This window comes from Clinocottus analis, unplaced genomic scaffold (assembly GCF_023055335.1).
Source record: "Clinocottus analis isolate CAN_PGR_092001 unplaced genomic scaffold, fCliAna1.0.p SCAF_2, whole genome shotgun sequence".
NCBI lineage: Eukaryota > Metazoa > Chordata > Actinopteri > Perciformes > Cottidae > Clinocottus > Clinocottus analis.
Window position 1 is genome coordinate 23,534,209 of NW_027175931.1, and position 16,445 is coordinate 23,550,653.

The 16,445-nt window shown below is 43.4% G+C and overlaps 1 protein-coding gene across 8 annotated transcripts in view; it reads left to right on the plus strand.

Annotated features, from left to right (window-relative positions):
• ryr1b (ryanodine receptor 1b (skeletal)) overlaps positions 1 to 16,445 on the plus strand; it is a 66,527-nt gene that overhangs the window by 48,045 nt on the left and 2,037 nt on the right. For 3 of the 8 annotated variants that reach the window (XM_068585254.1, XM_068585256.1, XM_068585257.1), the window contains 26 exons: positions 3,076 to 3,175; positions 4,095 to 4,174; positions 4,650 to 4,726; positions 4,838 to 4,911; positions 5,332 to 5,349; positions 7,705 to 7,785; positions 7,888 to 7,976; positions 8,253 to 8,381; positions 8,608 to 8,712; positions 9,820 to 9,849; positions 10,582 to 10,611; positions 10,744 to 10,825; positions 10,923 to 12,232; positions 12,318 to 12,403; positions 12,663 to 12,843; positions 13,037 to 13,123; positions 13,646 to 13,942; positions 14,038 to 14,168; positions 14,569 to 14,611; positions 14,713 to 14,846; positions 14,931 to 14,991; positions 15,071 to 15,217; positions 15,307 to 15,441; positions 15,527 to 15,683; positions 15,955 to 16,019; positions 16,106 to 16,206. In XM_068585254.1, coding sequence (XP_068441355.1) covers positions 3,076 to 3,175; positions 4,095 to 4,174; positions 4,650 to 4,726; positions 4,838 to 4,911; positions 5,332 to 5,349; positions 7,705 to 7,785; positions 7,888 to 7,976; positions 8,253 to 8,381; positions 8,608 to 8,712; positions 9,820 to 9,849; positions 10,582 to 10,611; positions 10,744 to 10,825; positions 10,923 to 12,232; positions 12,318 to 12,403; positions 12,663 to 12,843; positions 13,037 to 13,123; positions 13,646 to 13,942; positions 14,038 to 14,168; positions 14,569 to 14,611; positions 14,713 to 14,846; positions 14,931 to 14,991; positions 15,071 to 15,217; positions 15,307 to 15,441; positions 15,527 to 15,683; positions 15,955 to 16,019; positions 16,106 to 16,206 — 3,830 coding nt within the window. The remainder of the gene's footprint in view (positions 1 to 3,075; positions 3,176 to 4,094; positions 4,175 to 4,649; positions 4,727 to 4,837; positions 4,912 to 5,331; positions 5,350 to 7,704; positions 7,786 to 7,887; positions 7,977 to 8,252; positions 8,382 to 8,607; positions 8,713 to 9,819; positions 9,850 to 10,581; positions 10,612 to 10,743; positions 10,826 to 10,922; positions 12,233 to 12,317; positions 12,404 to 12,662; positions 12,844 to 13,036; positions 13,124 to 13,645; positions 13,943 to 14,037; positions 14,169 to 14,568; positions 14,612 to 14,712; positions 14,847 to 14,930; positions 14,992 to 15,070; positions 15,218 to 15,306; positions 15,442 to 15,526; positions 15,684 to 15,954; positions 16,020 to 16,105; positions 16,207 to 16,445) is intronic. The other 5 variants (XM_068585259.1, XM_068585258.1, XM_068585262.1 and 2 more) reach the window with 2 other exon arrangements.

The window sequence follows — 16,445 nt, forward strand, 5'->3', positions numbered from 1 at the left end:
TTGGACGACAAGTCTCCCTCTCTGAGCTCACCAAGGACGACAGTAAAAGCCTGCACAGTCAGCCGTGCATACACTGTCCCAAAGCCAAGCACCCACTCACTCACAATCAATACACTGACTCACATGCAGACGGACTCGCACCCTCGGCCACATCAATCCTGTCACTCACCGCAAAAACACATATTTGCTCGGCAGATGAGCACAACTCAACTACTCTGTAAGTAGAGAAAAGTTGGACTCTTTGTTAAAACAGTCAGGCTGACGAGGGAGGGGGGCGGAGAGAGGGGTAGCTCCAGGTGTGGGTGCTTTGGGTGGGGCTTTACGCATGGTGGGAGGTGGGAGGGTCTCTTCCAACCTCTGGTATCAAAACAATAGTTGTTCGTATCAGCTGTACTGTTACTGTTGTAACAAAGGGAGTATTGTAGTATAATATGACAGTACAGTGGGTATTATAGTGACACTGAACAGTTTTTAATTTTCCATCTGGTCACTATTATTATGTTCGTCATATTGACAATATCTGCAAATGCAATATTATGATTTTATTTGTGTTAAATAGTTGTTTTGCAGTAGGATATATGCATATTAGGAAATTATTACAAAGCCGGCGGAGGGGTTAATATTCAGGTGTTAGAAAAATACATTTTCTGTGATTTAAATTCAGAAATTTAGCCTTCGTCTGATTCACATTGCACCTAAAGCACAGATAGTTTATCAGTCGTGATGTAGTGGTCGTGACATCACTCATTGTTGTGTGGACTTCAGGTTTAAAGCCTGAATTTATGCGTTTTGGTCGTCGCCATCTTGGCTTTTTGCAGCCAGTGGATCGAACATAGTGACCATCTGACTGCAGAGGAGTGATGAGGTCCATCCCATCTTCCGATGTTGTTTGACAATATATATATATATATATATATATATATATATATATATATATATATATATATATATATATATATATTATATATATATATATTATATAATATTATATATATATATATTATATATATATTGTATATATAATATTATATATATATTATATATATATATAATATATTATATATATATATATATAATAATATATAATATATAATATATATATATATAATATATAATATATAATGTTATATATATATTATATAATATATAATATATATATATATATATATATAATATTTTATATATATATAATAATATATATATATATATATATATATATATATATATATATATATATATATATATATATATATATATATATATATATATATATAGTACATTCATGACTTTATTAATATATTTTTATCACTGAAAATTTCCCCTTCTCTGGCTCTGTGATTTTAAAATACTTTTCATTTACCTACAATAATCCTAAAAAACCAAAACCTCTAACTTCCTTTTAATGGATTATCTGAAAAATACCTTGCAATTGTAAATTTAGAACATTAACCATCAATGTTCCAAAAAAATAATTAATCTAGGCACTTTATGTCAATTAGGCAAATGCCTTTTGGCTTTATTTCAGCTGAGGTTTACAGAGTTAGAGTCCCGTGTTTAAACTTGGAGACAGACAGGAAGCACAGGATGCTGCTGCAGCCAGCACACCTGAAGCGCTGTGAGGTCGTCCTCTTGGAGAGAAGGATCTGCATGCTGTGTTACTCTGACTGCTGTTGCTTCCTCGTAAGAATGTGTGAGATGTGTGGAGTGGTATGCCTTGGAAAGAAATGTCTCCACCATCGACTGTTTCCTGTCTCTGGAAGATGTCAAGAGCTGGAATAACTGTCTCCATCACTAACACACATTGTGTTCCATTTAAAGAGTGTGTATGTCTGTGTGTGTGCGTGTGTGTGTGTGTGTGTGTGTGTGCGTACGTGTGCGTGTGTGTGTTCCTGTATCTCTATCTCTGTGCAGCCAGCGCCTGAGCCAAATTCTTTTCATCACTTAAGAGAGTGTTTTTTAAAAAAAAGACTTTTAAATCTGTCGCGCTCTCTATGAGGACAGGCCTGATGAGAAAAAGTAGTTATTTGTCAAAAATATTTCCATAATTAAAGCTAAATTCATCATGTAATACGAACTTTTTGTTGTCCATAGTCTGTAATGAATAGAAATGTTAATTAAGACTCTGGATGTGTTGTTCGTCGTCATCAGCTTTAAACCCGTTAAAAACTAGTCAATGGATGATCATAATGAGGATATAGAGTTATGAGGACACGTGCAAGTGAGAGAGTGACTGAGTGAGAGAGTGACTGAGTGAGTGAGTGACTGAATGAGTGAGTGACTGAGTGACTGACTGAGTAACTGACTGACTGTGAGAGTGAGTGAGTGACTGAGTGAGTGAGTGACTGCGAGAGTGAGTGAGAGAGTGAGGGAGTGAGTGACTGACTGTGAGAGTGACTGAGTGAGTGACTGAGTGAGCGAGAGAGTGAGTGAGTGAGTGACTGCGAGAGTGAGTGACTGAGTGACTGTGAGAGTGAGTGAGTGAGTAAGTGACTGAGTGAGTGAGGGAGTGACTGCGAGAGTGAATGAGAGAGTGAGGGAGGGAGTGAATGACTGCGAGAGTGACTGAGTGAGTGAGTGAGTGACTGACTGAGTGAGTGACTGTGAGAGTGAGTGAGTGACTTTGAAAGTGAGTGAGTGACTTTGAGAGTGAGTGAGTAAGTGACTGCGAGAGTGAGTGAGAGACTTTGAAAGTGAGTGAGGGAGTGATTGACTGCGAGAGTGAGTGAGAGAGTGAGCGAGTGAGTGAGAGAGAGAGTGAGTGAGTGAGAGAGTGAGTGAGTGACAGAGAGTGAGTGAGTGAGTGCGAGAGTGTGTGAGTGACTGAGAGAGTGAGTGAGTGACTGCGAGAGTGAGTGAGGGAGTGAATGACTTTGAGTGAGTGACTTTGAGAGGGAGGGAGTGAGGGAGTGAATGACTGCGAGAGTGAGTGAGTGAGGGAGTGAGTGACTTTGAGAGTGAGTGAGTGACTTTGAGAGTGAGTGAGTGAGTGAGTGAGTGAGAGAGTGAGTGAGTGCGGGGGGCAGTGCAGTCCCTGTTGGCAGGGTTACAGCCGTGTCCTCCGCTCTGGTCTCGCAGGACAAGGAGATGGAGAAGCAGAGGCTTCTGTACCAGCAGTCGCGCCTTCACAACCGCGGCGCTGCAGAGATGGTGCTGCAGATGATCAGTGCCTGTAAAGGTAGCTGCTACACACACACACACACACACACACACAGGTTTATCACTTGTGTGGATATTTTAATTGACTTTAACTAATGTCAGTGTGCGTCGTCCTTATGCTGATGTTGCACTTTGTCTCTAGGAGTGTAATTATGAAAATGCTCAAGAGAGAATAATTCATAGTCTTAGTGAGAAACAATTACAAGTCAAAGTTGTGCATTCAAAATGCTATAAAGGTATTTATCATCAGAGTATACTTAGAGAACCAAAAGTATTAATTATGCAGAATATATATATTTCTGAAATACGCATTAGCATGAAGCTCCTTTGAATTACTTTAGCTTAATTTACTAAAATGCATCAGTTAGTAGTTGATTTATATATTATTGTATTAATAATCTGAATCTTCAAAGTACCCAAAGCTGTCAGATAACTGTGGTGGAGTAAAAAGTACAATATTCGCCTCTGAATTGTAGTAAATTAGAAGAAAAAAATAGCAGAAAATGGAAATATGGAGGTAAAGTACAAGTACTGAATCATAAAATTGTGCTCAAGTTCGGTTCTTTAGTAAATGCATTTAGTTACATTCCTCCACTGATTTTTTTTACCACAAAAACTGTATAAACAACTGATCAATTGTATTTTATTTCAATTTCATTCTCCGTGACTGGGCTGCATCCTTAATTTAAATGTTGCACAAGAAGAAATATGTTTTGTGTTTTTGAATGAAAAGCTGGAAATAATAAAATGTACCCATCTCATTCTGAAATGGACCGTTCTGGATGATTAATACTTTTACTTTGGGTATTGTGCTGCTAATACTTTGGAGTCAAACATTGACTGCAGGACTTTACTTGCAACAGAGCATTTGTACAATGTTGTGTTGGTTCTTTTACTTCAGCACTTAACCTTTGAACACCACTGTCGTCTGATTCCAGGTGAACCTGGAGCAATGGTTTCTTCCACACTCAAACTGGGAATCTCCATCCTCAATGGAGGCAACTGTGATGTGCAGCAGGTGAGCACTCACAATCATTCGAGACAATTGCATTTCCGTTAGAGAGCTGGAATACATCATACGTCAGTCGTAAGTGATGATCACATACCAAATACATCTTATCAGGCTTCAGGTAATGTTTGTGAAGATCTGGCCGTGATTCAGGTGTATGTGAGGCTTCACAGAGAAGGAACTGTTCATTTAAGATCAACATGGCCGCTCGTAAAGATGTTTGCGGATGTTATTTCTTCATTAAAAGCTGAAAAGACGTTTTTTGTTCCTTTCCCAAAATCCGACATGATGGGTTATCCAATCGCTCGCCGAGTTTTTTTTCTAAACGGTGTCTTCCCTTTTCCAAACAGTTTGCAAGGACAGCTTGTCGGATGGCGTTAGGTCTACAGCTCAAGCTAAATGTTCCATTTTCCATTTTCCATTCTACGCACATCTTCACCGCTTCAGTACACGTTTTGATTCCCGTCAACCTGTCTGTGTGCAGAGAATGCTGGACTATCTGAAGGACAAAAAGGATGTGGGATTCTTCCTTAGCGTTCAGGCCCTGATGCAGACCTGCAGGTCTGTAGTGAATATCTGTCATTGATCTCTCTCGTTTTTGAATCATGTTCATGAAACAAGAGCTCGTAGACCTGCGTGTTCTCAAACTGACCGAATACTTCACGTTGACAGCGTTCTGGACTTGAATGCCTTTGAGAGACAAAACAAGGCCGAGGGACTCGGGATGGTTTCAGAGGAAGGCACGAGTGAGTATGGTCTCCAGGTTCTCACCGCCACACACTGTCTGAACACACACACACACACACACAGTCACATCCCTGTTCTCCTGCATCATTGTGCATTGGTTTGAGAAATAATCTGACATATTTCTAGGTCCAGTGTGTGTCTTTTAGTTTGCCTGTTTGAGGATGCAGGTATGTCTTCATGGAAGTGTGTCCTAGGAGTGTTAGAGCCACGACGCCCGTGCATTAATCGCAGCATTTTGACTGTTTGATGTATGACATTGTTTTATCATCCGCTGACAGCCTTGAGATTTCTGGACTCACTGCGTCTCTTTGTCTTTCTCTCTCCCTCATCTCGCTCACTTTGCCCGGTTTTTCAAACCCTTTCCCCCTTCATGCTCACGTCTCTCCCGCCCGTCAATTTGCTGTTCTCACGGTTCTCAGATAAGAAGCTAGAACGTGGTAAATGATCTCAAATATTTACTTTCTCTCTGTCCCTCTTTTTCTGTCCTCTCTGTGCCTCCTTTTTAACTCTTAATCACACTATTAGTGTGTCCTTGCTGTGACCTTAATATGCATTTCATTTCACACTCAAGGACCCAGGGAAGTCAAACTTTATCGTCACTTTTAAGGTTTGATTTTTCGTCCTTGAGTGTTTTTAATGACAGATCTACTGCAGCTCTGATCATTGGGAAGGAAAGGCAGTAACCTTGTTCTTCCTCTCTCGTAGAGGACGGCGCTGATGCGGTGTCCTAGAAACTCTGAAATGAATTGCAGCAGGCACTGTAAGCCCTGTATCGCTCTCATTCATGTCATTTGAATGTAGTTTGACCCACACGGCGGGACCATCTGTGTGAAATCCTTACAATCACAAAAATGTTCTTATCAAGTTCAGCTTTTCCACGACAGCAGCACTAATTGTTGGAAAAACTAAACAAGAAGTTAAAGAAAAAGGAAAGAAAGAAAAGAGAAGTGCAACAACTAAAGGTCTGATCTGGCATAGCATCACAGAGAGGATGAAAGACTTCTCTCTCTGTCCTTTGTCCCATCAGGACCGTTGCTCTCAGGTTAGCTGAGCGCCATGTGTCACAAAAGAGAGGACCATAGTGGGAAAAAAGAACTGGACAAAAACAAGCAAAGAGTCTCGATAAGAGAGCAAAAACAGAAGCTACTGAGAACATTGCTTTCTTGTAAATCCCACATGTATATTCGTCCGTTTAAATGTATGTATTTAACCTTTTATTCGACTGGGACAGAGCATGTTCATGAAGATGTCAGAATGGTGATATACGTCCATCTCTCACCAGCGACAGTAACCTGATACAAATATGTAATACACAAGTCGAAAAGGCAAAACACCGCAGGCCACAGTTTGAGATTGGTGTTTGAAGTGTAATATACTGCACATGCAATCCTCTGTCGAGTGCGCATTGGACATAATACAAGACTTGGGATTGCAAACTGTTAAAGAGAAATGAAAGAAGTTCAAGCTCTATTGCTGACTCATGTTCCCTGTAATTATTGTATGTATTTTCTACTTTGTCATACGTGACCAGAGCCCTCTGCTGACTCCTCGCCACGTTTTTGTTTTTTGTCACGAGTAAATCTGAGCATGCTTGTGCATTTTTGACTCAGACAGTTTTTTAAGTGTCTACTTTCTCATGGCATGCCAATGGAGAGCTATGCAATTTGTATTTTGTAATGGATGGAATTGACTTTGAAAGTCAAACGATACTAAGCTGAACGGCCCACACTTCAAACGTTTCCTGTAAGATTAGTTGTTGTCCTTCACTTCCACCCTGACAACAGGGGTTGACTCTATTGGTGTCTATCGAGTGTTTCCCCCCTGACATCCAGACTCTTACAAACCTTTCTGGGTTTGCAGAGTTCAGTAGATCTGTCCTGCATGCCGGAGTGCCTTCACCTTATCTCTGTTGTTGTGTTCTCACGTCTTCATCAGTGGTATTTATATCTGTTACCACTCTCTGGTTTCCTGTCCTCATCTATCTGTGTGTCCCATGTGCATTTAAAAGTGATGACCTGTGTTTGATCGGCTGTGTGTTGGAGTTCTGTTGAAAAGAGGTTTTTAAAAGTGTCCCGAGTACTTTTGCTTATTGGTAATATTTCACTACTAAATCTGCCAGTGTAATATTGTGCAGTGTTAAGTGTGTATTCGTAATGTTAGACTGGATGACCATAATCACCATTTCACCAAATTAACACAGTAAATGCCTAATCTAACCTGATTATTCTGATTTAGCCTTATTTTTCTTAAGCTAGAAAATGTAAATTCAACTTTAAGCCCCTGTGCAGTTTTCCTTGTTAAAATAGTTTTAATAGTTTAGTTTAGTTATTTACCAAGGGGGCGGATCGCTTAAAAAAAGAGACTATATAGTTTTGCCTGAGAAGCAGAATGTTTTTTAAATTCAGATACAAAAATGACTTGTTAAGATGGAGACACTCACCAGTGTGTTGTCCTATTGCTTCCTCCTATTAGTAATAACTTAATATACCTTCTTAAAAACCAAGGAAATAGTCAATCATAATTTGCACTAGATTGTGTTGGTGAAATGTTTTGGGGCTTTTCTTTTTATCTTTGTCGTGTCGCTGCGCTAATAGATAGTGATGCATTGGAAATTATGGGATCAAGTTAAAAAAAGTAAAAGTAAAAACACCGGTGTTTCCTTTTAACACACCTAACACCTTGTGCTTCTCTTTGTTTTTGCCACTGCGTAGTTTAACAGAATAATGCAGCAAAAAGACCGAGACTTTCTTTTCAACTAGATTAATTTGTGTTTCCTCTGATCTTCTCGCCAGATGAGAAAGTGATGTCGGACGATGAATTTACGTGCGACCTCTTCCGCTTCCTGCAGCTTCTTTGTGAGGGCCACAACAATGGTGAGTGTCTTTTTAAAAAAGACGCCGTGTTGAAGTGAAACTCATTTTCAGGGCTCTGTAGATTACGACGCTTCAGTTGTTGAGTGCACCTTTTTTATTCAGATTTCCAGAACTACTTGAGAACTCAGACCGGCAGCACCACGACCATCAACGTCATCATCTGCACTGTGGACTACCTGCTGCGACTCCAGGTCACTCTGATCTGCGTCCCGCTGTCTCCAGACTGTATTTCTCTTTGTGAATACCCGCTCTGTTTCGTAGTTTTAATATTTGGTTTGTTACTCAACCGGCATACAAACATTTGCTTCAGCAAATATATTCTATTTTATTTGGTATACAACAGCACGACTACTCAAGTAAGATACACTCTGCGTTATCGATAGAAATATACATCAACTTCATACGTTCATTATACTTTCATTTGGCCGATTCAATAATAACATTTTTGGTTTTCTTCCTGCATGCAGGAGTCGATTAGTGACTTTTACTGGTACTACTCAGGAAAAGACATTATCGATGAACCGGGAAAGAGGAATTTCTCCAAAGCAATGACTGTGGCCAAGCAGGTCTTCAACAGCTTGACTGAGTACATCCAGGTAGGAGAACTCCCTCGTTGTTGGTTTTCTGCACATTAAGAAGGAAATTAGGCTTTTAAGAGAAAACCCTCCTCCTACTATGAAGCCAGCTTTTTGTTTTAGAACATTTACTTTGAAACCCAAGACGATGTAAAAATACATCTGCTCACGTGACGCCAGCGCTGCAGTTTCATCTCCGTTCTCCACCTTGTGTGTGTGTGTGTGTGTGTGTGTGTGTGTGTGTCAGGGTCCCTGTACTGGGAACCAGCAGTCTCTGGCCCACAGCAGGTTGTGGGACGCTGTGGTTGGCTTCCTGCACGTCTTCGCTCACATGATGATGAAACTTGCTCAGGTAAAAAAATATCCCGACTCATTCTTGTGGACTTACGATGTATTTCCCAGCATGCACCATCCAGCGTTTCTGTATGTAGAGGATCAAGAATAATGTTTTTGCTATATTTCAGTTGACCAAAAGATGAATCAAAGCAATATCAAATAGAAGTGCACATCAAAGGATATGGCTTCATTCATTAGTCCACTTTGAGTATACTCACAATCTGAACTGTCTCTCTCATGGTTCCTGCAGAGTAAAGTATGTTTTTTTTAAATTATTATTCTTTTTTTTATATACATCTGTGATAGTGAATTGATTTTTATACCTTCACTAGCGTTTCCCCTCTTTTCTTGGTCCAGTTGTGCCTCTTTAATGAGCCGTTTTACCTTTAAGGTGGTAGAGATTTCCTTCCTTGTCGATTTAGCGACACGCTATCTATTGGTATATCATCAAATGTATTTATTGTGAAGCTGCCGCAGTAGGAAATGACGCTCTATTACAACTATATAATCAATAATACTGATTCAATTTGTCGGTAGCCATGTTGTTTCTATATTTATGAAGTTAAGTTAAATGATTTTTAAAGTGTCTCACATGACCTGATCAGCTGAGAAGGCAGAAACAATTTGAGGAAAACAATTACGCTTCCTGTCCCTTTCATTTTCTTTTCTGTATAATACAGTTGAACCACCTCACCTTAATATGCGTATATATTTGTCCTACATTTGTTTAACCGTGTGTTTGCTTTGAATAATGCGAGCTGTGGTCTGCAACAGAGCTGTTCACTGCTGATGTGTGAGTCTGTCGATGGCGACTGATGCTGCTGTTTAAAATGCATTTTTGTCTTTGTATATCTTGAACGTTTTTCAAATCGTAGGTTATTATTAAAAAGGTAAACGATCAGCACATCAGGTCACACATACATTTTCAGTCCTGTCTGATGTGTTTGTGTTGGATAAGAAGCAGCGTATGACTACAATATGCGGCCCAGCTGAACTGTAATTAAATAATTAAGATATAATTTCCCAAAAAAATCAGTCGATCTCAGAGTTTAGACGAATACAAAAGAAAAAAGTAAAATTGTGGGAAGGATAACGTTTTAATTTTCACCTGTAACCCTGTCAGATGCACCCTGATCCTGGACTACGAAATGGCGTAAGAACAAGTCTCCATCTCACTCAGAGGCTTTCTTTTCTGTTTTGTTTCTTATGCTTCATCACTTTATTTATCACGCAGCTGAATACCCAAATCATATCCATTTCCCTCTTTACTATTGTTGAGGTATTTTCTGACAGGCCATAGTGTAAATTACTGTATATATTCTATATTATATGGTATAAATGTGAATGGACTGTCCGTTCAGAGACAGCTTGAATAAAGATTGACGAGGAAAATGTAATTCAAATAGAATTTCGAGCCGTCAAAAAAAACATTGATTTGTTGTTCCTTCCTAAGTTATGAGACTCATTTCACCTTTTTGCCTTAAGCATCCAAATGTCTTGCTTTGCTCCTTTTCATTTCGCTGTATTTGGTTCTTCTGTGTTCTTCAAGTATTAAAAGATGCCGCCGTGATTTCACAGGATGCTTGAACATCCCGACCGCTTCTTTTCCTCTAGACCTTCACCAGCCTGACTAAAAATATCCGCAGCTCTTGTTCTGTGCTGGTGCCGGTCTTTAGGATGCGCTTAAGATCAGCGTCTGCACTTCTGTTCGTCTGGCCGCAGCCCCTCTTGCAGATAAAACAGAAAGGCCTCGCTAGAGAGGCTTCTTCTTCTTCCCTCCTCTCATACCTGCCTGTGTTTCCAATGTGTTTGTCTGTCCGTCACAACAAGTGTACTACTTGTGATGATAAAAATGCATGTTCTTTATTTAACAATGCAAACCCAGGATCATTTTTGGAGTAGAGCGCACTCTGAGGTAGCTACTCTCAACTGTTTTTCTCGTCTCAGAAAGATACACACATTCTCTCAAACTATAATATATCATCCATTTGTACACATGTTAAAAACACATGTTTGTGTTTTGCTCCGTGTTTTGGTTTTCTTGCAGGACTCCAGTCAAATTGGACTGTTGAAGGAGCTGTTGGATCTGCAGAAGGACATGGTGGTGATGCTTCTGTCTCTGCTTGAGGGTACGCTGTCTGTCCCCGTCTAGTGACGTCCTCTCCACTCCGTTGCATGTTTTCTATACATTTCTCATTCATCTCATCCTCGTTCCGCTCCTCGCAGGCAACGTGGTGAATGGCACCATCGCCCGGCAGATGGTGGACATGCTGGTGGAGTCTTCCAGCAACGTGGAGATGATCCTCAAGTTCTTCGACATGTTCCTCAAACTCAAGGACATCGTGGCGTCCGACGCCTTCCGGGACTACGTGACCGACCCCCGAGGACTAATCTCCAAGAAGGACTTCTCCAAGGCCATGGACAGCCAGAAGCAGTACTCGTCCTCAGAAATCCAGTTCCTCCTCTCCTGCTCGGAGGCCGACGAGAACGAGATGATCAACTTTGAGGAATTCGCCGATCGTTTCCAAGAGCCGGCCAAAGACATCGGCTTCAACATCGCCGTCCTGCTCACAAACCTGTCGGAGCACGTGCCGCACGACACCCGCCTCCAGAACTTCCTGGAGCAGGCCGAGAGCGTGCTCAACTACTTCCGCCCTTTCCTCGGCCGCATTGAGATCATGGGAGCCAGCAGGAAGATCGAGCGCATCTACTTTGAAATCAGCGAGGCGAATCGCAACCAGTGGGAAATGCCGCAGGTCCGAGAGTCCAAGCGACAGTTCATCTTCGACGTGGTCAACGAGATCGGGGAGAGCGAGAAGATGGAGATGTTTGTGAACTTCTGCGAGGACACCATCTTTGAGATGAACATCGCAGCGTCGATCTCCGAGCCCGAGGGAGACGGCGCAGAAGCGGACGACGACGAGGAGGAAGAGGAGGGCGCGGGAGATCAGTTAGGGGCCCTGGAGGGCGACGAAGAAAATGGAGAAGAAGCAGCTCCAGAGTCCGCCTCGGCCTTCGCGGACTTCCTGAGTAGCGTGGTTGACTTCTTCAACATGTTCACCTTCCGCAACCTGCGGCGTCGCTACCGCAAACTACGAAAAATGACGGTGAAGGAGATGGTGGTCGGCCTGGCCATGTTCATCTACACCATCGTGATGGGTATCCTGATGTTCGTGTACGGCATATGCAAGGGCTTCTTCACGCTCCTGTGGAAGGTGCTGTTCGGCGGAGGCTTGGTGGAGGGCGCCAAGAAGATGACGGTGACGGAGATCCTCGCCAGCATGCCGGATCCCACGCAGGATGAAGTTCACGGCGACCTGCCACCCGAACCGGGGGCTCGAGAGATACAAGACGCAGACGTGTCAGACCTCTTGGATGCCGTCGGGGGCGAAGGGGAAGAGGAGGATAGCGAGGAGAGAGGGGAAGGTGGGCGCCTGCCCGGTTTCAATGCCGCCGGAGGACTCGGAGACTTTGGCGAGACGACAGCAGAGGAGCCTCCGACTCCCGAGGGCACGCCGCTGCTGAAGAGGAAACTGGTGAGGCGTCGTGTCTGTTTCTGTTGTGTAATGTGCACGCTCTCTGTTAATCAGTTAATTAACCGCAAAATAATCGTTGAAACAGTTGGAGGCCGCGGTGGGAGAACCAGGAGAGGCAGCGCCACCTGTTCAGCCTGAAGAAGAGGCTCCTCAGGAGACCGAGAAAGCAGAGTGAGTTGTCCAATCTGAGCTGCTTGTGCTAAAGATGAGGCGCATATTGATTCACTCTCAGCCGTGAGCATTTAGAGTTCACACATTGAAGAGCAAATGTGTTAAATAGTTATGAATCGTCATTTGGCTTGATTGTAATTCACTCTTTGTCCAGAAATTTGCATGATCACATATCAACATTACGACGCATTAGGGCCATTGTAGGAAAAAGAAAAGTTCAAACAAAACACAAGTCCCTCTCACCATGTGTCTCGTCCAGCACCGAGAACGGAGAGAAGGAGAAGGAAGAGAAGGTCGAGCCCGAAACCGAGGCAAAGGTGGAGGAGCCGGAGGTGAAAGAGGAAAAGATAGTGAAGACGAAGGCGAAGAAGGACAAGAAGGTGGTTGAGGAGGGCTTCGAGCTGTGGAATGAGCTGGAGGTTCAGAGGATTAAATACATGGTGAGGAGCTCTCTACTGCAGTACATGTGTGAGGATTCCTGCCGTTCGCCACCACATGGCGCATGTTAAGTGACACGTTGGTGTTTTTAAGTAATGCAGTCAGCTGGAAATGGAGCCGAGTTGTTGATTTCATCTGGTTTGAACTCGTTGGCTGTTTGTCACTCAGCAGGCCGCCCCGTTGTTTTCTCCACAGAACTACCTTTCTCGCAACTTCTACAACCTTCGCTTCTTGGCCCTGTTTATCTCCTTCGCTCTCAATTTCATCCTGCTCTTCTACAAGGTCTGTGCCAACGCATATCACAATGAAGTCCCATGGACTCTTGTCCAGGATCAGATGGTTTTCTCTTCAACGCCATGAAGCTACTGAAGGTTCAATAGCAACAACATAGGAAACACATGACACCACTGACAGTTCCTGAGTGTATGAGGAAGACTCCAACACACTGCTGCCATCTTTTTTTTATACGGTTGAGGCGACAACATTTAAGATCTTAGTCAAATAAGGAACTATTTTTTCAAAAAAGAGTCTTTAATGCACATTTTCTGAGAAGATTTTCTTGCGAGTGTGATGAGATCAATGTGTAAATTTGAGATGGATCTACTTATTATTGGATATATATAAATTATTTGATTTATTTGTGTAATCTAAACCTTCACTCAATATAAATGTGATCACAAAAAGCGCTCACCGTCAGGTAGTTTTTGAGGTTTTAACATGACAACCTTTCGGTATTAAAAAGTGTTTTTTGCAATGTGCAATGTGCAACAATCAAAAGACTGATTGTGTGTCTGTCCGGTCCAGGTGTCTGATAGTCCTCCAGGTGCGGAGGACCCGTCTGAGGGTTCTGGTCTGTTCGAGGGCTCCGGTCTGTTCGAGGGCTCGGCTCTGTTCGAGGGCTCCGGCCTGTTTGAAGGCTCCGGTGCCGAGGAGGACGGATCCGGATTAGATGACGGGGGAGGAGAAGATGACGAAGAGGAGGGTCCCTTGTACTACTTCCTGGAAGAGAGCACGGGCTACATGGAGCCGGCCATGGCTTTCTTCGGCATCGTCCACACCATCATCGCCGTCCTCTGCATCATCGGCTACAACTGCCTCAAGGTGCCTGGTGTGTTCGCACCGCACAAAAAACCCACGTGAGGGTTTTCATGAGTCCGCTGGTGGGTTTCAAGCAGCGTGCCTTCGTTTCCCTTCAGGTCCCTCTGGTCATCTTCAAGAGAGAGAAGGAGCTGGCCAGGAAGCTGGAGTTTGACGGCGTCTACGTCACTGAGCAGCCTGAGGATGACGACATCAAGGGCCAGTGGGACCGACTGGTGCTCAACACTCCGTAAGAGCCCTCTTACGTCATCAGATCTGGGACCAACTCTCCTGATTCTTCTCGGCCCAAACCCGACCCAAACTCTTTCTCTCTTAAGATATGAAGAACAACAGACCTATTACGTTTAAGTTTTGTTTTTTCTGTGAATGCATGATGACAAAAGCCAATGTTTCCTCATGTTTTCACAAAATGTTACAGCACTATAGCGCGTGAAAGTAAGTATTAAAGGTTTAATAACATCAGATGCAGGCTCACACACTTGTGTCCCATGCTTTTTGTTTGCCAGCCTGAACCTGGACCGATCACGTTGCATGATCGTCACACTCTGGTCACGTGACTTCCAACATACATCATCACAAACTGAGACTACTTCAAATGAAATGTTGATGATTTTTGTCTCTCGATGCAGATCTTTCCCGAACAATTACTGGGACAAGTTTGTGAAAAGAAAAGTGAGTTTTCTTTCCAGCCGCTCTGATTAAAAATGTCCGGGATATTTTCCTGAAGTGAATTGACATCGGTGTGTGTGTGTGTGTGTGTGTGTGGCACCCAGGTGCTGGATAAATATGGCGACATCTACGGCAGAGAGAGGATTGCGGAGCTGCTCGGGATGGACTTGGCTTCTCTGGACGTCAGCGCCATGACTCATGAAAAGAAGCCTGAGCCTGACACCTCCATGTTGAGCTGGTATGTACTGTTCACTCCCTCCATGAAGCATTCAGGGTGTAAAGAGCACGATGTCAGAGAACAAACCTGTCCTCCTCCCCGTAGGATCACGGCTATCGACATCAAGTACCAGATCTGGAAGTTTGGTGTTATTTTCACTGACAATGTGAGTTGAGGAAGCAGTTCACGGTTTGACTTAGACAATGAGAGCTCGTGTGACCGACGGCCCTCTCTCGTTCCTTTAGACCTTCCTCTACCTGGTCTGGTACATGTTGATGTCTCTGCTCGGACACTACAACAACTTCTTCTTCGCCGCTCTCCTTCTGGACATCGCCATGGGGGTCAAAACCCTGCGCACCATTCTGTCCTCCGTCACTCACAACGGCAAACAGGTCAGCGCGCTTCCCGCTGCGACGATGCACCGCGCGGCTTCCTGCGCGGCGGCGTCCACTAACCGTCCGTCCACCTTGTCCCTTTGCAGCTCATGATGACGGTGGGTTTGCTGGCCGTGGTGGTGTACCTGTACACTGTGGTGGCGTTCAACTTCTTCCGCAAGTTCTACAACATGAGCGAGGACGAGGACGAGCCGGACATGAAGTGTGACGACATGATGACGGTGAGCGGCGGGGCGGGGAGACACCCGCAGGACCGGAGGGTCCGCTTCACTTTGTATTACACAACATCGTCGCTCTCTCCCGCAGTGTTACCTGTTCCACATGTACGTTGGCGTGCGCGCCGGTGGCGGCATCGGGGATGAAATCGAGGACCCGGCCGGTGACGAATACGAGCTCTACCGAGTGGTCTTTGACATTACCTTCTTCTTCTTCGTCATCGTCATCCTGCTGGCTATCATCCAGGGTTTGTTTTACTCGCTGGTCCTTTTTCACAATGTGCTTTTTGTTGTTTGGTGTAAATACAAGCAAAAACTGAGAAAAAATGCCAGTAATCAAAAGTTGGGTGTGAATTCTTTCTGCAGGATCTTTTATGTGGCTTTAGAAATACAAATGAAAAGTTTCAATGATACAATAAGTCATGTTTAACTGAAAGTATCTGAAGAGTTTAGAAACGGTATCTTTGTGGAGAAGAGCTCCACCCTTCAGACCAATAAGAAATGCTGTGTGTCCGTCAGGTTTGATCATCGACGCCTTTGGAGAGCTGAGAGACCAGCAGGAGCAGGTCAGGGAGGACATGGAGGTAAGAGGACGAGCGTCACTTCACTTCTTCTCCTTCAGTCACAAGGCGAGAGCGCCTTTCATCTGAACTGTCCCGTCTCCCTCCAGACAAAGTGCTTCATCTGTGGAATTGGAAGCGACTACTTCGACACGACGCCGCACGGCTTCGAGACGCACACCTTAGAAGAACACAACTTAGCCAACTACATGTGAGTTACCTGTCAGAGGTTTTAAATACAGTGTGTGTCCACTCATTTACCTTTACTTCCAAAGTTACAGCCTTGAAACCTTTCATGGGTTGATCCTTTTAGAAATAAGTGGATAACCTTTATCATTGAAACGTAGCAGCAGATGAAACATGACTTGACTTCACAGGAAACGATGAGACAGACATCTGCAGTGTTAGTGCTTCCTCTTCCAGTGGGGGAGACACTCTAGTCTTCTACAC